Here is a 20,417-nt window from a genome sequence, read left to right on the forward strand (position 1 = left end):
GCTCACTTTCATGACTCCAGAGAGTAATCTGGCCAAACCATGCTTATCTGCTTTATTTTTCTTTACCTCTTTACATGAAAATTCTCAGCTATATATTTTCTAATTTTGCTTCTCCCCTATTCTTTCTTCTCTCCCCCTGGGACTCTAATTACACATGAGACCTTTCCCTGTGTCCTCAGTGTCTTGGGTACCCTCATGCCTCATTTTGTACCTGTTGCCATGAGATGATTAAATACCGTAAATACTGCCCTTTCACTCTCAAAAGTATTCCAAAGGTGTGTAATACTTACTTTGTGTCTCTTGTATGCTTGGTCTCTATTTTCCATCCTTTTGCCTCTGTACTTTATTCTGGATATATTTTCTTTTGACCTATATTCCTTTTCAGTATTTGTATCTTCTGTTGGTCTAATCTATTAGAATCAACCATTTAGTTCTTCATTTAGTGTTTTTTAAAAATATATTTTTATTGATTTTTTTAGAGAGAAAGAAAGGGAGAGGGAGAGAGAGAGAGAAACATCAATGAGAGATATATCAATTGGCTGCCTCCTGCAGGCCCCCCACCAGGGATCGAGCCTGCAACCCCAGCATGTGCCCTGACCAGGAATCAAACTAGCAACCTCTTGGTGCACAGGACAACGGTCAACAAACTGAGCCATGTCAGCCAGGCAGTATTTTTTGTTTTTTAGTTCTAGAATTTGTTTGGTTCCTTTTATAGTTTCTAGTTCTCCTTTAAATTCTCAATTTTGTGCTTTATTTAATTGAATATATTAAGCATAGTAACTTAAAGTCTTTGTATGATAACTATTAATATGTTTTTGATGTCTAATGGCTATTGTATCTGTTGGATTTTGGTTATTTGGATTTGTATCTGTGAATGTTTAGTTTATTTTAATATGTGACAGATATTGTATATGAAAAATTGTAGAGATAATTTGTGAGCTAGTGTAACATTATTTTCTTCCAGGGAGAACTCACGTGTGTTTCTGGCAGAGACTAAGGACAGACCTTATCACACATTATTAAAGCTGAGCAATGTTTAAAATTTTTCTTTATAGCCCAGCTGGTGTGGCTGAGCATTGACCATGAACTAAGTAAGTGGTCACCAGTTTGATTCCCAGTCAGGGAACATGCCCCGGTTTTGGGTTCCATCCCAGTAGGGGGCATGCAGGAGGCACCCTATTGATGTTTCTCTCTCTCTCTTTCTCTCTCCCCCCCCTTTCTCTCTTTCTAAAAATTAGTAAAAACATATTTTTAAAAATTTGTTTTTCATAGTAAAAACTTTTTAAAAATTAGCTTAAAGTCAGCCCTGGCTGGGTGGCTCGGTTGATTGGAGCGTAGTCCCTTACACCAAAAGATTATGGGTTCGATTACCCGTCAGGACACATGCTGGGGTTGCACGCTCAATCCCCGGTGGGGGAGGCCTGCAGGAAGAGGAAGCTATTCGATCAATGTTTCTCTCTCTCTCTCTCTCTATCTCCCGCCCCCCGTACTCTCAAAATCAATTTAAAAATCTTTTAAAAAAAAATTAAATAAAAACAATTGTGGTTTAGTCCAGTCTAAAGGTTTAAGGAATAAGACACAGTGCAGAGTGTTCCTCTGGAATGGCTGCTCCAGCTCCATTTCAAAATGGCTCCATTTATGTCATGTTTCACACTTCTATTGCACTTATTTAGTAAAGAATGATAGATTAGGCTCAAGGGAACAACAAGCTCTGATGCCTGAGATAATTTTTTCCCCAGTGGACACCTCACCCCTTTTGTCTCAATAACTAATTCTAGTTACATAATCCTTTTAGTGCTTTCATTGGTACAATAAGTCCCAAGAGTCATTGTGCCATTATGTTTGCATTGGTAGATGGTCTGGTGGTGGGAACACAATTCCCCACTTCAGTGTAAGCTCAGGGCAGCACAGTCCTCCAGCGCTGTTCTTATCTCATCTGGTTCAGCCTGCTTGAGGGCCTTGAGCTGTTTAACCCTTTAAAAAGTCTTTTTATTTTTACTTTAACGTTTGTTATTCTTAACCAAAATTAGGTCTAAAGTGGTTATACATTTCAAATGCTGTCTAACATACACAGGATAGGCCCCAAAAGATATATCCTTTATAATTTGGACCACTTATGGCTTTAACCTGTTCTTGCTCACAGTGGACCCTCCTGTGGCATCTTATTCTGATAATTATTTTTTCTCACAGGTGTTTTATTTCTCCTTCATTGATTTCTTCTCCCTCCTCATAAATTTGCTCAGATATCCCTGTCCTACAGGGAAGCTCCTTTTAACACACCGGCTTGAGCTCTTTCTTCTCTAACTTCTCAGAAGTAGCTGACTCTGTTCTTCACTCTAGGAAGCCATCCTTTTAAAAGTCATTAGCAGGGCAGTACCGGTGACCTTTCACCTTTTGAGGATGAAGGAAACCAGAACATGTCACCCCGAAATAACTTACTTTGCGCTGAGGGCAATTAAGCAAATGCAGGAAAACCTCTACATGTAGTAGTATAAATGAACCTTACAGACATAATGTTGAGTAAAGGAAGCTACACACAAAAGAATTATTACTATTTGATTCCATTGATAAGAAATTCAAAACAGACAAAACTAACCTGTGGCAATAGAGGTCAGAGTTATGGTTACCTTTTGGTGGATTTATTGATTGAGGGGACACAAAGGAGCATCATTGGAAATGTTCTATAACTTGATCTGGATTGCGGTTATAAGGGTGTATACATATAAAAGTATTTATTGAGCTGTCTACCCAAGATTTGTGCATTTCACTACATGTAAGTTATACCTCAATAAAGAACAGTGCTTTTTTTAATATATATACTTTTACTCATTACTTCCTATTTCAACTCACTCCTTTTGTTTACACCTTTCCTTAAAACTAGCTCTCTCTGGCTTCCCTGGTTTTTTGTTAATTGAAACCCTATTAAACTTTTTGCAGTCAGTCCTTAAATCCTTTCAGCGCTTCCTGTAAAATATCTCCCATCCATACTATTTCCAATTCATGTCTGTAACTAGAGTGTTAGCCTTGCCCACAAGTCTGAATTATTGCCAAGAACCTAACTGGTTTCCCTGCTTTTCATACTCAAAGCTATTATACAACATGTCAGCAAAGCTGTCTTTCTAAAGCACCATTCAGATGATACCAGTACTTTGTTACTTCCTCTCCTCAAAAGCCTTGAGGTGGCTGCCATTTCTGGCCTACAAGGTGCAGATCAGGCTCTAGCATTGCATTTAAGACACTTATGGTCTGGCCCCAACCAACCACACTACTTTCCCATCCATATGCAATCCTCTGAAAAACTGAAATACTTAATAGTTCCAAAGCCTTTTTGCTCTCTGTTGCTTATACCTCTTTGTTCATGCTCTTCTCTCCCTGAACGCTTTCTTCCTCATGCAAACCCCATTTCAAACTTTCAACCTGGGGGTATTATGATATGCTTCAGGAAATCCACAAATCCCTGCAGTTATATCCAAACATTTCCACACATGTGCATTTTTCTGGAGAAAGGGCTTGTCTTGCCTTCAGATTCTCAAAAAAGTCCCTAAACCTCCCCAAAGTTAAATTGGTTTAGTTGCCTTTTGAAGGAATGTAAATGAACTCATTTTATGTTTGAACAAAGTTTTTGTCCGAGTAAAACTTAGTTCTCAATATTCTGGGTAATAAAAATATTTTTAATACATAAGTTCTATCTAAAGCTCAAAGATTCAGATTCATATAAAATGGACCATTTTTAGGTTCCTAGGTTTAGTTCTTTTGTATAGAATTTATTTTCCTCAAAAGATAGTATCTTAATATTTTTTCACTTTGGTATCTTTAGTTAGAGGGGAATTTTTTTCCCTTCCCACATGCCTATTCATACAGCTCATAGACAATACCATCTCTGTATGCTTTGATATAGCAATCCCTTTTAAAAGATATTAGTCACATTTTTCAACATTTTTTTTTTGTTTTAGATTCCCATAGGCAATGGAAACTGATCTCAGTTCCCAGGACAGAAAGGACCTGGACAAGTTCATTAAATTTTTTGCCCTCAAGGTAACATACCCATTCTCTTGAGCCTAGACCTGTTGGAAATAACTTCTGTGCTTCTCCCTTTTTGGAAATATAGCATAACAGCTTGCAGCTTGCCCATTCTAATGGATACTCTGTCTGTTGTAAACCAAACTGTGAAGTTTGGGGGTGGTACTGGGGGTGTAACTAAAAAGTAGCTTCCAATTTTCCACAGTTACTTGTTGAAAAAATTTTTTGCAAGGCTGTTTGCAGAAATGTCAAACTATTATGCCAGGTTATTGGCACAGTATGTTCCCTTGGGGTGGAACAAAGGCTGTGGACTGGATTGGATAGCATTTTGGGCATCTTTCCCTAAGCATCACGTAACTCTGAAATGTCTAACTTACATTTATTGTTCCATTCTGGGTAAATGAGGAATTAAAACTGAATTTGGAATGCTTTAGAAATTAAATTTTCCTAAATCTAAAAATTATTTCCACATCTTTCACTCCTTCCTCTCAAACATTGCCATGTAAGAACAATTCATGCAGTAGATTCTGGTTGTAAAATTAGTTGGAAGACTTTTGCCATATGGGCCAAAAGATATGAATAATTGTGGAGTCCTTGATTTAAATCTACTATCATTACATAAGTGTATGGCAATGAATATTTACACCTACTGTTGGACTTGTTTCTTTATGAAAGTCAGAGCCACCATGTGCAACTTTCCTTCTGCCATATGAGAACATTACAGATTCCAAGCCTCAAACTGTAATTCCTAATTCTAATTGGTTGACACTGTGTCCTCAGGAATATTTACAATATTCTTTTTGTACAGTATTTTTTCTATCTGTTCTTGAATGTTTTGAGTTCCTAAAGTGTAGTTATAATTATTGACATCTTTTAAACCCTGCTTTGGAAGGGTTTTAACCCTGATCAGGAACCAAGTCAATTTAAGATTTTTAATCTTTGATTTTTTTGGTATTTGTTTTTTTTTTTAGACTGTTCAAGTGATTGTCCAGGCTCGGCTTGGCGAGAAGATTTGTACTCGTTCATCTTCATCCCCAACGGGTTCAGATTGGGTAAAATTCCTGTTCTTTGCTGAGGGGTATACTGCGGTGTCTGTTACAAGGAATCAGAGTGCAGTAATAAGGGATACTGTTTATAGTGTTACTAAATCATAACGTTAAAAGATCCAATTCCATTTGACCCATTCACTTGGAAAGTACGTTCTTCTTTGAACTTTAGTCCTGGGTTTATTTGGTTCTTGGCTTTCTGCTGTTTTAGCTGAAAAGCTTAGTCATTAGAAAACAAAAATATCTTGTTACTAATTTTTGTCCTAGGTCATTAGCAGTTTCAGCCTGAGCTTTGGGGCTTTGATGCAAGATACCTGTTATGGGGAAGGAAGAAATGAATGAATGTCCTTAATCAATCAAAGCAGTGCCTGCATTACCCAGCAGACAGTCTGACTACTTTATGTTTCCATAATGCTTACAGTGGGTGAAAAGTCCCTTTTGTTTTCCAGTTCAACTTAGCAATCAAAGACATCCCAGAGGTTACACATGAAGCAAAGAAGGCACTGGCAGGACAGCTGCCTGCCGTCGGGAGATCTATGTGTGTGGAGATCTCACTCAAGACTTCTGAGGTAAGATTATGGCCAGGATGGTGTATTAACTTGGCACTCACAGTTCTCCACGCTCTGGTTCCAACTAGCCCTATTTCTGCCCCATCCCTCTCTGAAAAAAAATTTTTTTTTCTTACCTTATTCCATGTTAAGTTTGAGGCAGATATTGCTACTTGTGTGTTTATTAACCTACTTCCACTACAGGATTGTGAGGCTGCATGGTATAACGAAAGGGGGATGGAGTTTGGAGCTACGCAGACCCACGTTCAGATCCCAATCGAGTGACTTTGGCCAAATTACTTAACCCCATCCCCACCAACACCACCAAACTAACATGACACTTCATAGCCTTGCAGGGCTACAATATTTTTTCATTTAATCCTTATTTGTAAAGTGACTAACATAACATAGTAGGCAATTACTGCATGTTTCTATTCATACTTTACACTTATTCTGGATGTTAGCAGCTATGCTACCTCTTATTTATCTTTGAAGTTCTTCAAATTCTTTTTGAAATGAGGCAGGCTATAAATAAATAATCATCTCTGTGCCTAAACACAGTGCCTGGGATGGCATATAGTAAGCACTCAATGAATTTTGTTGAATGAATATTGTCAATGCTTATTTCATGGAAACCTTAGAACCAAATAAAACAAAACTTCCTATTCTTCATTGAATTGCCAGTTCATACTCTCTCTCTCTCTCTCTCTATATATATATATGTGTGTGTGTGTATGTATGTATGTATGTATATATTCTAGTGATTCATAGGGAGTCCAAAAGGAATCCCTAGAAGAACTCTTTCCTTTCCCAGGCATCTATGAAATCTGACTATAAACTATTCTGATTGCCCTAGAGAAACCACACCAACTTGTCTTAAGTACTTATTATCCCATCATCCTCTGGTTTTTTGGGAGGTAGGGGGAAAATTCAAATTCATTGTGTCATTTAGAAACAACAGTATAATGAAAAGGATATATATTAAGGATACATATTTAAATTTGATCTAGAACAAATACATTCTGTATTCCACAAACTAACCCAAGCTTACTCTCAAACCTAAAGAAATGCCCTTTTCCAACGGATTAATAAAAAGGTTACTTGTGTTCAGAAGCATGTGAATATCCTTCTCACTAATAAACAGGAGTGTTACAGGGTTGAGGGATTCTAGCTTTAGTCTTTTCTTTTTCTTACCTACTCACTAAGATGGTCTATTCAGAGTAACACAAAGAGAGACTGAACAGTTTGGTTGAAGACATCAGACAGCTAAAAAGATTTAAGTAAGGAGCTTGTTAAGGTATTCTTTAATTGTGGGTGTCACCTAAAAATACCCCCTATAGAATTGGAGGGAAGGGCTCTCTCCATCATTGGAAGCGTTGGCCTTACTGGAAAGCAGTTTGGAGATATATAGCAAAAGTCTTCAAAGCAGAAATACTCTTTGATCTAACAATTCTACTTCTGGAAATTTGCCTTAAGAAATTAATTTCGGGTACGTGCAAAATTGTAGTCTCCACGCTGTTTATCAAAATGCTGTTCGTGGTAGTGAAAAATTAGAAACAGCCTTTATGTCCAAGGACGGGAGACTGATTGGATAAAGTGGCGGTCATGTTTTGGAATACTGTGCAGCTGTTAAAAATAATGCAGGATTGTTAACTATAAGGAAAATTCCATGTATTTATTAAAAACTAGGTGATTAAAAGAATGTATATGGTATGATCTCACCTTTATTTAGAAATGTGGCTGATTGGATTATATATTATCTTTATTTTGCTTATTTATAATTTATAATATATTTTATAGTGACTATATAGAGCTCTGTAATAAGAAAAATTTTAAAAATAAAATAAAATTGAAATGTCTTTCATTTGTCCCATCTATAGGGAGATTCCATGGAACTAGAAATTTGGTGTCTTGAAATGAATGAAAAGTAAGTTCTCTATCTTAGGTTCCTTGGTTGTGGTAACTGAGGATAAAGCAGATGACATCATGTGAAAAACAGTGCTTTGTTATCAGTCATGGAGGGTGTTCTGCTCACTTAACAAAACCAATAGGTCTTTGCTACAATGCTTCATGCTTGGCTTCCAGCCCTGGCACAGAGATGACCTTCAGAGGGAGCATCAGTCCAGAGAGACTCAGACATCACAGGGAAAGGAGCAGAGAGAAAGCTGAAAGGGTTTCTTGTTTTCCCAGAGTACAGATAGTTCTCTGATTAAATCCCTGGGGAGCTCTTGTAACATGACTACTCTATTTTGTCTGTTTTTTGTGTGGCAGACATCCAATAAGATTTCCCCTCCCTACTCCTTTTTATGCAGTATTGGTCATAGATTGGAAATGCATGTTATTTCCCTCCTCCATTTTCTTCTTTCAAGGCAGATTAGCTTACTTCCTGCCTGAAGTTTCCGTTTTCAAGAAGATTACACATATAGAAAAATTGAAGAAATAGCAACACCTCAAAAGAAAAACTTTAGTAATAAATATATGTGGTATAGGCATTTTTTAAGTATAGAAAGCAATTGCCAGGTTATAGTCCAAAATTTTAGTACCAAACACATGTATAGAGGTAAACAGCTCATCAGATGAGACATTGAAATTGTGTTTACACCTTCATTAATATAATTGCAACATTGAATTGCTGTTTTTAATTGTGTTGCTTTATTTCTTAGAAAGATAACTGCTTCAAAGCTATAAAAAATATATTCGGTGCCTTTTTGTGCCCATCTCCCTGTGTCCAGTGCATGAGAAAGTGAAACTTTTGTTTGTTCGCTTTTCGTAGCAATCTGTTAATAAACTGACAAAGAACTCTAATTACACCTTTAGTTCAGAGCATGTTTTAATAATAAATTTAATTTTATACAGTTCCAGTGCTTAATTTGCAACCACGTCTGTTAGCTGTCATACTCTGAACCATGTATTTGGACTGCAAAGCAGTTTGTGTTCTATCAGAATTTATGAATAATGCTAACAAGTTAAGCTCAGTCAATAGATGGAACATAACTATTATCTCTATAGCCACTGCTTTTCTGCTCTTTGTCTCATGTTGCTTGAATAGGAGGATGCTGATAGTGTCTGTGTGCTCCACAGGTGTGATAAAGAAATCAAAGTTTCCTACACTGTGTACAACAGACTGTCGTTACTGCTGAAGTCTCTCCTGGCTATAACTAGGGTGACGCCAGCTTACAGACTCTCCAGGAAGCAAGGGCATGAATATGTCATATTGTACAGGTAAACAGCGTGGCTGCTCAGCTTCTTGATTCACTTGTCAGCCTCATCCCTGCGCGCTGTCTGACTGGCACTCAGATATTATGTAGGTATCCCATGGTTAGTTTTTGGACAGGTGATTGGTTGGATAGTTGATGCTGTAGCTTCACTGTGATTGTCTGTCTGTCTTCCCTTATGAGCTCCGCTTTCCAAGGCTACCAAGGTGTTTGTCCTTTTCTTTTTTTTTTTTTTTCAATCTGTTTTTATTGATTTCAGAGAGAGGAAGGGAGAGGGAGAGAGAAATAGAGACATCAATGATGAGAGACAGTCACTGACCAGCTGCCTCCTGCACGCCCCCGACTGGAGATCTAGCCCACAGCCCAGGCACGCACGCTGATCAGGAATCCAACCTGGCTCATGGGTTGATGCTCAGCCACTGAGCCATATCGGCCAGGTTCTTTGTCCTTTGGTTTGTGCACAGTCGTGATTCCTGTGGATTGGATTTTGAGGTCCTACTGATAGGACCTTGGACCAGGAAAAGGAGCTTAAAAATTTAAAAAACAGACTATCCTGAGCAGATTCCTGCCCTCTGTATTCCAGAGTTAAACTAAAATTTCTTGTTTAACAAATTGCTAATTCAATTTGTTTTTTAATTAGTTGTTTGTGGATATAGAGAACTGGTCAACAGTTCTTTGAGTATTTTTCTTGGAATATTTCACCTCAACAAGTATTAAGTACCTTTTTAATGTAAGCATTGTCCTAGGCCTAAGGAAGAACTATACAGAGGCCCTGCCCTACAGGTATTTTTAATCAAATGGGGGAAATAGTTTGGTACATGCATAATTTAATAAAAAGCAGGATTTGAAAGCTGCGTAGCAGTATCAGGAAAAAAGTGCTAGGAGAACACAGAAAGGGAAAATTTGTTCTGAGTGGGAGATACAAGACAGGCTTCATGGAGGAAGTGGCCTTCAAGCTAGACCTTGAGGCAGAGAGAATTTCAGCAGGTAGAAGCGAGGGAGGAAGATTGTTCCAGGTGAGGAGTACAGCAGATGGCAAGGCACAGAAGTAGGGGCGAGGTATGAACTGTACTTAGTTTGTCTGATGGACCAAAGTGGTGGCGTGGAGGATACATAGGAAAGAGAGCAGAGCATGAGATCCAGGAGCCCCAAATCGGCCAAGACTTTTCTTTCATATTAGTGACCAACCATCGGTTTTAAGCCTTTGTCTTACATGTATAGAGCCGATTTCAAGAAGAATTAGGATAGCAGGATGGAAAGACTAATGATTAGACTTAACTAGTTCTGTTGTAACAGTCTAGTACTTGAGAATAGTTATTAAGTCATTCTTTAACTTTTTTTAGCAATAATATAGCAACCCTCCCTGTGTTTATTTTTCCAGGCGGGAGAGGGAATAAGAAACTTATATAGCAGTTTCCACTTAATTATTTTCCTAATTTTTTTTATCTATCTTCTCCATATACACCCTCTTGCTGGCGGCCTAATTGAAGTAGTAGCATTACTGCTCCATTAAGAGAGGTGTTCATGTAATAAGAAAAGAAAGATTTGTTTTGTTTATTTTGTTTCTAGGTGTTTTTTCTATAGAGGCCATTAGAATAAAGAATCAGGTAACATCTTTTTTTTCTTCCCTGCAGGATATATTTTGGGGAAGTTCAGCTGAATGGCTTAGGAGAAGGTATGTATCAAGGTTGAAAAACATTTGTAGTGTTAAGAGCTCTCCTGACCAGAGATGGGCTTGGGTGCATAATATATGCAGCTTGTGATTTTCATATGTATGATACAAGGAAGGAAAAGACAGGTAGGTGGTCCCAGAGCCACTAGGGAGTGGCTAATTTCCCCAAAGTTCCAATAACTTGGTATTCTTTCTTACTCTTATACAATTGTCTATTTCCTAATTTTCTAGAATGAACATGTTAGATGTTTCTGATGAGCATCAATTTTGAAAAATTGGAAGTGAAACCAAGAAATCCAGGAAAGCTTGGTTGGGAGAGTCACCTGCAAGGCCCTGGCTCTTTTTCGTACTTAGTTCTGGGGTGGCAGCTTGAGTGAGAGTGCAGTTAATTCATAAATTTGAGGTGTTTTTGTGACAAACTCTTAGTGTCCCTTTGCTGTCTCATTGGGCATGTGACAGTCCAGGCAGGGTTGGTTAGGACTTGCTCGAGCTATAGGATTAATAGTTGTTTTACCTTTTTGAAGGTAGTTTTATCTGGAAACACAGTGCTATTTTCCTTGCTAATATTAGGTCAATATAGAATTAATTGAAAGAAAAAAACAACACATACAGGTACACACATGAAATTGAGGCACTCAAGGTGATACATCAATAATGCCAGAGAGTGTATAGCTAAATAATGCAAGGAAAGACAGATGGGGCAGTGTCAGTATTCTCTGGGGGAAAAAAGCTAATTATTTATCTCTTCTCCTAGGTTTCCAGACAGTTCGTGTTGGGACAGTGGGCACCCCTGTGGGCACCATCACTCTTTCTTGTGCTTATAGGATTAACTTGGCATTCATGTCTACCAGGTGAGGAAAGAGCAATGGAATCCAAAAAGCTCAAAGATACTAAAGTTTTTTCACCCAAACTCAACAGCTAAGTCTGCAGTTCAGCTTTGCCATTGCTGAAATCAGTCCCCTTCTGAAGAATAAAATAAAGAGAGAGCCCAGTTTCATTGGAGAATCTGAGTGTTCCAGAGCCAACAATGGAGATGGTGGTTTATATTTTGGGATGCGATAGTTAAGGGTCTGATGGTTCCTGCTAATAGATCTTCAGGGAGGCTGGCAAGGCATTCTAACAAGTACTGCAATCTGCTTATTGCGTTGCAGGCAATTTGAGAGGACCCCACCTATCATGGGGATTATCATTGATCACTTTGTGGACCGTCCCTATCCCAGCTCCTCGCCCATGCACCCCTGCAATTACAGGTGAGGAATGTGAAAGGCACTTTCCCAAACTGCAGCTAGCAGAAGCATCCATCTCACAGGTACATAGGGCACCTTTATCAGCACTCACCAATGGGCATGGGGCACTGATGGAGACCCCACAAGAAGAGAAATGGAATGGCTAGCTTCCTTTTTTGCTGCTGCCTGTAAGGTACACCCAGACCTGGGGTATACAGAATGTCTCAGAAAATTCTTGGACATGGTGAATCTTGACAGTAGTGATTTGACTTAGAGACAAGAGTGGCAGTAATCTGTGGAATGTCCATTGCAAATCAGATGGTTTGCAGGTTATCATTGGCACAATTCAGTTACACTTGAGAATCAAATATCTTCAGGCCTAGTTCCCAGAAAACAGATTCTAGAATTCTCTAGAGGTTGGAATCGATACGTGTCAGGAAGGATACTGCCTTTATGTGAAGGACTTCTAAAATTGGATATGATTGTCTTTGGAGTCTAGACTTTTGTTTTACTGCAATCTGTTGCTGATAGTTCTTTGGCCCCATCATTGTCCAGACTTAAGCAAATACTCTCAAACGATAGGTCAGGTAAGATGTTTGGGTAAAAAAAAAAGCCATTGTCAACCTCTAGATGCTGCTCTCTGGAAATGTTTGAAATTATGAAGGACTCAGCACAGCTCTCTTGCTGAACTCATGAACTCTGCCTAAAACAACTGTTGTCATAACTTGCATCCCTTTGTGGCCTTTCTAAAATTGACTGCCATCACCGTAAAATTCATGATTTCCTTTCCCTTCACTACAGAACCACTGGTGAGGACACTGGAGTAACATATCCTTCTGTGGAAGATTCTCAAGAAGTGTGTACCACCTCTTTCTCCACCTCCCCTCCATCCCAGGTAGGGGAAACGGGTTTTGGGGTGGTGGTAGTAATTTGGCACGTTATGAAATGATGTCAAAATTTAGGTAGTTTCTTTTGGTGGTGGTAGTAATTGTTTCGAGGGGGTTCTTTTGAGTGATGAGGAAGAGCCTTCTTATCCAGCAGGTAATATTGCAGTAACCATTCTTAACCCACAACATGTAACCTTTACCTTCCTGGGAACATCTAAAAATTCCCTAGAAAAATCACTCACAGAATTCCATATGCATTCTCATACCAGAGAGATACTCTAACCTACACTTGTTAATTTGGTAGCTACTTCTCATTTGAAGTGGTAAATATGGCCCCCAATAATGGAAGAAGCACAAAAGGAGCCAATAATTATTTAGCGTATTTTAGCATTTTGCTAGTAAGAAACCAGCAGGGCCATTTTTCTTACTAGTTGACACAGAGATTTCTGCCTATCTGCATTCTCCATCTGAACATTTTTAACCATTAACTTTTCCACTTGAGTCCATCTTCAGTGTCAAACCGAATTTCAATAAAACACAGGCTCCAGACAGGGTTCTCAGATTCCCAAGAGGAAGTGCCTGTAGTGGCATTGTTGTACAATGTACATGGTACTGAGACTGCTTCTGCTAAGGAATCATTTTTGCCAACTGGATGAATTTCAGGGCACATTTTGTCCCTTCCATCCCAAGTCTTTCATTTTCGGCCTCCTTCATTGCCTGCAAATCCCTGCTCTACCTGCCCACCATCACTATTCCCTCCTCTTTGATTTTCACATTAGACAGTTTCTCCTAGACCAATTCATTCCTACTTTCCTTTAAACCAGGCCCAGATAATCCCTTCTCACCATCTTATTTTGGGAACCCAGCAAATTAATTAGCTATTCATAAGTTTTTATTTTCAGTGTTTTTAAATTAAGAAAAAAGTTAAATTTATTCCATCGTGGGTTGTTAGGCGATGCTGGATTAAAATTATGGTTCTATTCTGTTTCAGACACAGAAGTTAGGCACAATGTGTGTGAAAGGTTTTACAGAATCCACAGATCACTATTATTTCTATTGTCCCAATTTAGAGTTAAAGAGGGTCTTGTTGTAAAGTTGCCTAGACAGCTTGGTTTGGGGGGTGGGGATTATTATTCCCTTCTCCACATTAACATGCGTAGGCATGAGTGTCGCCATTGTTCTGGGAGCGGGTAGCTTCTGGTACGCTTACTGACATAGCACAATACTGAGCAAAATGAAGGGGAGTCCACATTCTTAAGAGTACACGTTAATGGGAATAGATTATTTTTTAGATAATAAAATGTGAATATGTCAAGTTTAATGTTCATTAAAGTTTTGTTTTATAAGTGATAAATTTATAAACAATAAATAAAGTTGTGATTTGAGGACATGAGGGATGATAAAGCTTGGCTTTAATAAATCAGTTTGTCTCTGTCTGATATAGTGGAAATTTCACCCAGCTCCAAAGGTAAAGGGAAGTTAAGTAGTATCTGCATGGAATGCTTGCGTAAAAGGTTGTTGACCTGTGTAAGGAGAGCCTATCTGTTCTCATGGTATCAGTTTCCTGTTGTGTCTTGTCACAGTTTAAAAGTAAATCACATCAAGATCTTATCAATACTGTATCAAGGTTGGTACAGTTTGGTGCAGAAATACTGATTTTGAACAGAGAGAGAAAATTGTTTGCCATCAGGTCACCTCATTCCTGTAAATACTGAAATAGTTTCTTCCTTGGTTTAACTTAGGGAATTGCATAATTGTTCAACAACTTCTATTTGAGCTTTTGCTAGAGTCCAGTGAACACATATTAATGTTTGTTTTGCCAACAAAGGAGGGATCATGTTTCATTTGTGTCAAGAAATAGTTAATAGTTGTAACCCTGAACCTGTTACTGTGACTTAAGGTCCTATTTTCTTTTTTTAAAATATGTCTTTATTGATTTCAGAGAGAGGAAGGGAGAGGGAGAGAGAGAGATAGAAACATCAATGATGAGAGAGCTATCATTATCAGCTGCCTCCTGCACGACCCCTACTGGGGATCGAGCCCGCAACCTGAGCATGTGCCCTGAAGGGGAATCGAACCTCAATCTCCTGGATCCTAGGTCGATGTTCAACTGCTGAGCCACACCTGGCCGGGCAAGGTCCTACTTTCAATTTTAAGCATTTTACTTATTAAAGATGGAACAGCAAGACCCAAAATAATCATCACGCCCATAATTAAAACTTGAAATCATAAGAGTTTTGAAAGTGTCCCAGCTTTTGCTCCATCAAGTTCTCAGATCACACACACACACACACACACACACACAGGGCCCTATGTCTACATCTGTACTTACCCACTCATCTTCCCTGGGATGATGTAGGAAAGTGCAGCTGGGTACTTTAAAGTTCCAGCCAATGAATGTCAAGTTTTTAAACCTGCCCCTGAGGATTCTGGGTCCCCTCAAAAAAGGCATTTTAACATTTTAATCTCAGTTTCTTCATTCATCCTGAGTACACCTTGTGGCTGCTCTCGGGTCCTTCCTATTGGAGACCATTCTCTAATGTCCTCCCATCCTCTTGACTAAAGATGGGCTAATACTTGGTTCAGGTTTCTCTTTTTGCCAAACTATTCCAGCTTGACTCCACCTGCTCATCAGGGAGACACGCATGCACAGAGTGTCCTGGAATAAACGTCTCTGCAGACCCTTGAAGCCATCCTTTTGGGAAGGCTGTCTTGCAGCTTTCTCCCCGCTTCACGCCTGACTTCCATTGTGCATTTCAGCCTCTGTTGCTCCTGCCCTTTCGGAGTTTTTTCACTTCTTTCTCAAGTCCCTTTTCTTTTTTCTTCTCTTGTTTCTCCTGTCTCTGTTTGTATCTGTGCACAGTGTGTGTTTACTGTTACAAAGGCACATTTTCAGACCCCTACTCCTGTGGTGACGGATACCCTGAGGGTCCCCATGGCAGGACTGGCCTTTTCCCATCAAGTGAGTCTAATGGGAAGAAGGGGATAAATTAGTTGGCATCTTTTTATTTAAAAATTGTAAATAAAATAGAGGGTATAGCTATTTAAATGTCCCCAAGTGTTCTGTGGGTTATTTTGAGACTTAGTAATTGACTTCTAACAGGACAACCATAATAGAGCAGCCCAAAATAGGATTTTTCAGTTGCCCCCCCCATTTATGTGAAAAATACATGGAGTTATTTATATCTTATTTCCAGATAAACAATCCAAGAGTGGTATTCTTTCTTTCTCAACATAATTAGGAGCCCTTCCATACCCAGTGGTGAGGGAGGGTGTGATTAGAGAAGACGCCTTCAGTTCCAAAGAGACCTCAAGGACAAAGGAGAAAATAGAATGACCTGTGGAAAACTGATGACTTTGGCTCCAAGACCTGCCCCAGCTTGAGCTGGACACAGAGCAGTTAGCTGAGAAAAGGGGGAGCAAGGGAATCACTTGAGGCCTTCGTAAGGCCACAGAGCTGGGAATCTCCGCCCCACAAACAGTTTCTTCATTTAAAAAGAAATGGCCTAGCCTGTCTTGTCTTTAACCCTTAGACAGGCCCCTGGCGCTGTGAGGATGTGGGCTGGGTCCACTCCTTACCTCTCTGCTGACCTTGATCATTAGCTGTGCTCCAGGACTACCTGTGCTCTCCCCCCTTTCCTCTGCCCCCTTGTTTTTCTCTTGCTTAGCTCTCAAGCTCTCGCCTTTCCTATCAGCCTGCTGCCCTGGGCGTTGGATCAGCTGACCTGGCTTACCCAGTAGTGTGTGCTGCTGGCTTACACACCACACATCCTCACCAGGTATCTTTAAAGATGGGGTGAACCCTGGGGGTTCCTGTGCTGCCTTCCCGCCCTGAGGGGCCTCTTGTGATACCAATTGCATTCTAAGTGTTTGGAAGCAAAGCTTCTCTCTGAGTTTGGAGAACTAGCAGGGCTTTGAGAGGAAGGGCCTCTTAAACTTCAGAAAGGAAAGAAGAGCTCCCATTGTTTCTCCCTCTTTCCTTTTCCTTCTGTAATTGCCATGCATGTCTCCCAGTAACTGAGTCCCAGGGAGGATAAGAGCCAAGGTTTCCTGCTCGCTAGATGGCAGCAGTGGTGATGAACAATCTTGAAAGCAGATAGCATCCTGCTAGGCCTTGAGTGTCATCTGCCTGAGGCTGTCACCATTCACTGTATTTTTCCTTTTTCCCTAAAGCTAATGGTTCCTGGGAAGGAAGGTGGGGTACCCCTTGTCCCCAACCAGCCTGTCCACGGTGCCCAGGCTGATCAGGAGAGACTGGCAACCTACACCCCTTCTGATGGGGCCCACTGTGCTGCCACACCTTCTAGCAGGTAAGTTCATGTTTTGGCTCTGCCGCTGCTCAGGCCAGCCAGGGGCCTGTCCTCCCTGACATGTGCTTGTTTGGTGTTAGTAAAGAGGGGCTTTTCAGCATTGACTCAGGCTTCCCCATTTGCGCCCCAAATGTGCATTCCTTTAAGTTCCCAATAAGAATCTCATTGCAGCTGGTATGTAAAGACGCTGGCCCCAGCTTCACTACTAACAGCGCACAGCAGGGGCTTGGCTCTTACCACCTTCATCCAGTGAAGGGGTTTTTCTTTTACCCTGAGATTTATTCCCTTGGAGTTGGTCTTCATTGTTTCCTGAGGACCAGAACCGAGTGTTTACCATGAAGTCTTGAGCCACGGTATATCTGTGGTGGTAGTTAGGATTGATTTTCTGCTATGCTAGTGCCTCATGGAGATCCTTTAGAAACAACTATTTTTTCTCATTAAAAATTTTTTTTAATTTGTCTGTTTTGGTTGTAGAAGTGATACATTCTGTGAAATTTAAATTATAAAGACATTGATTAGGTAGAAAATGAAAGTTCTCATAACTGCACCCCACAAAGATCACCACTGTTACCTCCTTTTAAAAGATGGCCTGTCTGGTGTGGCTCAGTGGTTGAGCATCAACCTAGGATCCAGTTCGATTCCCTGTCAGGGCACACGCCCGGGTTACGGGTTTGATCCCCAGTAGGAGGCGTGCAGGAGGCAGCCGATCAATGACTCTCTCATCATTAGTGTTTCTATCTCTCCCTCTCCCTTTCTCTCTCTGAAATCAATAAAGACATATTATAAATAAATAAACAAACAAATAAACAGATGGAAGGATCTCAGAAGGATTTTGCCTAAGAGCAGTTAGCTTGCAAAATGGCTGGGCACAAGCCTCACTCCTGACTTCAAGTGCATGCTCACTCTTTCCATTACACTCGGAGTTCTCCCGAGGGAAGCTGAGGCTGTCTTGATCTGACCTGCCCTCCCTTGCCTGGAAGTCCCCAGAGGTAATGACGTTGATTGCCTGCCACATCCTAAATGAACTTTTGGATAATAGAAATTTCTGGGGGGTTTTTTTTCTTCATTCCCACGGTGGAGTGATGGGAAGGGAATTGTTTGGGAAGGTCAAATTTTCACACCATCCATCAGGAAAAATAATTACGTTCATTCCTGACTTCCCAAACTTTCATCTTCTTATCCCTCCCTCTGTTAGATAATCAAAAGAAGAGCCTGTTTGTCATTTTACACTCTTATTTTCTGAGCCTTTACTCCTGGGGCATGTCTGGGAGTAAAGACCGGGGACCCTGTGCAGGAGGTCCTTAACTGCAGGTGCTCAGAGCTCAGGCCTTTCCTCAGTGCTGCTCCTCCCTGCTGGCGGGAGTCCAGAGGCTACTTGGAGTTCACAGCCTTCCTCCCCACCTTGAGCCCCTGCTTTTGGCAGAGGAGCTTTCCTATCCCCTGCTGCTCACAGGGCTGTGACTACTGGTCTGGCAGCCACAATATGGGACCCTGTTTCTGCTGTTTGGAACGCCCTCCTGTCATCCAGGACTCTGCATCAGACTGGAGGGGTCAGTGGGAACAGCCATATTGTATCGTTGAACGGAGGGATGATTGAGGGTGAGGAGAGAGCAGGAAATGTGATACAGAGCACAGAGGACCTCAGCCCAGGCAATTTGTCATGGGCGGAGAAAGCTCTGGCTATCTAGACAAATTTGAGACTCGACTTGGAATAATGTTCCATGTGAGGTAAGACTTAAATTTAACACTACTGTAAACTATACCGCCTGAGCTTTTAAATAACCATGCAAAACAAAAATAAGGAGCTAGAGAACAGCTAAAATCTTGAATCTGTTTCTGTAATTAATATTTAAATTACAGTTTATGGGAGCTGCTTGCCTATATGTATGATTGGTATATGCACGGCAGTGGAAGCTTATTGGTATTTCATATAAGCTTTACACGATTGTAACACTGAATTTCATTCACATGTGCATAGTTTTTAGTTGTTCCAGGAAATGTAGCCCTCTGCTCTCAACTCAGAGGGGAGGGGGGGAGCAGCAGCAGCCAGACCACATATTGCCCTTTCCCACTGAGTGGGTGGTGGGGCAACTCCTGCTGTAGGCTGCAGCCCACAGAGGGTAGATTCATGGGAAACCAAGGAGGCTCTGCTGTGGTTTGAGAACGAGTACCAATGTTACCTTTCTTCTCCAGTGAGGATACTGAAACTGTATCAAACAGCAGTGAGGGACGGGCCTCTCCCCACGATGTCTTGGAGACCATCTTTGCCCGAAAAGTGGGGGCTTTTGTCAACAAACCCATCAACCAGGTGATTTTTCTGCCACTGCCACTGTGAGCCATGTCTGAGGGAGGCCTTATAGGCAGGTCTCTTAACCTGGGATCTCTGCAGTCACTGACATCACATGTGAATTGTATGTGTGTGTGTGTGAATTTTTATGAAGAGGGTTAATAACCTGTGACACCATCCCCAAAAAGTTAAGAATTATTGTTCTGTGATCTTTCAAGCCTCTTAGAGGAGAGGGAGGCTAGACACCATTCAGTACAAGCACGGTGCCCTGAAGTATCTGCGTCAGCCTAACTTGAAGTAGGAAGTTCTTCCTTGGCGCTGCCAGGGAACAGTTGTCACTGAGTTACTGTGGGTAATCTTCCAAAGCTGAAGTCCTGGGGTCTGGGGCAGCCCTCATCCCTGTCTATGCTGTGGGCCTGTGTTGGGAGGTGGTGGAAATTGGAGGGGGGGGTCTCCAAAACAGGAACCTGAGAGGCAGCCTGGTTAACCTGGTTGTGAACCTGCTGGGCCTCCAGTCTTCTGGCAGCCTCTATGGAAGCTGAGGGAGGGGCGGGCACTAATACTTTCTCCTGTCTCTTCAGGTGACTTTGACCAGTTTGGACATACCCTTTGCTATGTTTGCTCCCAAGAATTTAGAGCTGGAGGATGCTGATCCCATGGTGAGCCTGAAGTTTCCAGTGAGGTGGTATGGGAGTCATTGTCCTTCCTGGGCCTCCACTGTTCCTCCCCAGACCATTAGCCCTGCCCCACAACTTAGGGATTTGTAGCTGTATTGGGTCCCTCACAAGACCCTCGATTGTTAACAATAACGTGCCCCCAGTGCACAGAACCAGCCCCTTCCTCTGCCTTATCCTGAACCAGGTGAATCCTCCGGATTCCCCAGAGACCGAGTCTCCTCTACAGGGCAGCCTGCACTCTGATGGCTCCAGCGGTGGCAGCAGTGGCAATACCCACGATGACTTTGTCATGATCGACTTTGTAAGTTGCCGTGGCCTTCCTTGACCTCTGCTGCCCCAGGGGAAATAAACCTAGAGGCATACATTGCACTCAGATAGGACCTCCTTCACGGGACAAATTGGACTTATATGGACAGAAGGGATGGAATAGCTGGGCACCCAGCTGGGCAGTGTATGTGGGGAACCTGCCCTCATAGCCTGCTTGGGGAGACATTTGCAGGCCAATGAACAATAAGGTATGTTATGCCAT

At 41.1% G+C, this 20,417-nt stretch overlaps 1 protein-coding gene across 8 annotated transcripts in view; it reads left to right on the top strand.

Annotated features, from left to right (window-relative positions):
- Positions 1–20,417, top strand: part of ATG13 (autophagy related 13) — a 29,200-nt gene that overhangs the window by 4,274 nt on the left and 4,509 nt on the right. For 3 of the 8 annotated variants that reach the window (XM_016204030.2, XM_016204032.2, XM_016204033.2), the window contains 14 exons: positions 3,954–4,035; positions 4,992–5,072; positions 5,516–5,635; positions 7,495–7,541; positions 8,696–8,836; positions 10,464–10,504; positions 11,256–11,352; positions 11,653–11,751; positions 12,529–12,622; positions 16,283–16,393; positions 16,788–16,924; positions 19,118–19,232; positions 19,793–19,870; positions 20,073–20,189. In XM_016204030.2, coding sequence (XP_016059516.1) covers positions 3,967–4,035; positions 4,992–5,072; positions 5,516–5,635; positions 7,495–7,541; positions 8,696–8,836; positions 10,464–10,504; positions 11,256–11,352; positions 11,653–11,751; positions 12,529–12,622; positions 16,283–16,393; positions 16,788–16,924; positions 19,118–19,232; positions 19,793–19,870; positions 20,073–20,189 — 1,347 coding nt within the window. In that variant the 5' untranslated portion in view covers positions 3,954–3,966. Of the gene's footprint in view, positions 1–3,953; positions 4,036–4,991; positions 5,073–5,515; positions 5,636–7,494; positions 7,542–8,695; positions 8,837–10,463; positions 10,505–11,255; positions 11,353–11,652; positions 11,752–12,528; positions 12,623–15,477; positions 15,577–16,282; positions 16,394–16,787; positions 16,925–19,117; positions 19,233–19,792; positions 19,871–20,072; positions 20,190–20,417 lie in introns of all 8 variants that reach the window. The other 5 variants (XM_016204038.2, XM_016204034.2, XM_016204036.2 and 2 more) reach the window with 5 other exon arrangements.

This window comes from Miniopterus natalensis, chromosome 11 (assembly GCF_054644295.1).
Source record: "Miniopterus natalensis isolate mMinNat1 chromosome 11, mMinNat1.hap1, whole genome shotgun sequence".
Taxonomy (NCBI): domain Eukaryota; kingdom Metazoa; phylum Chordata; class Mammalia; order Chiroptera; family Miniopteridae; genus Miniopterus; species Miniopterus natalensis.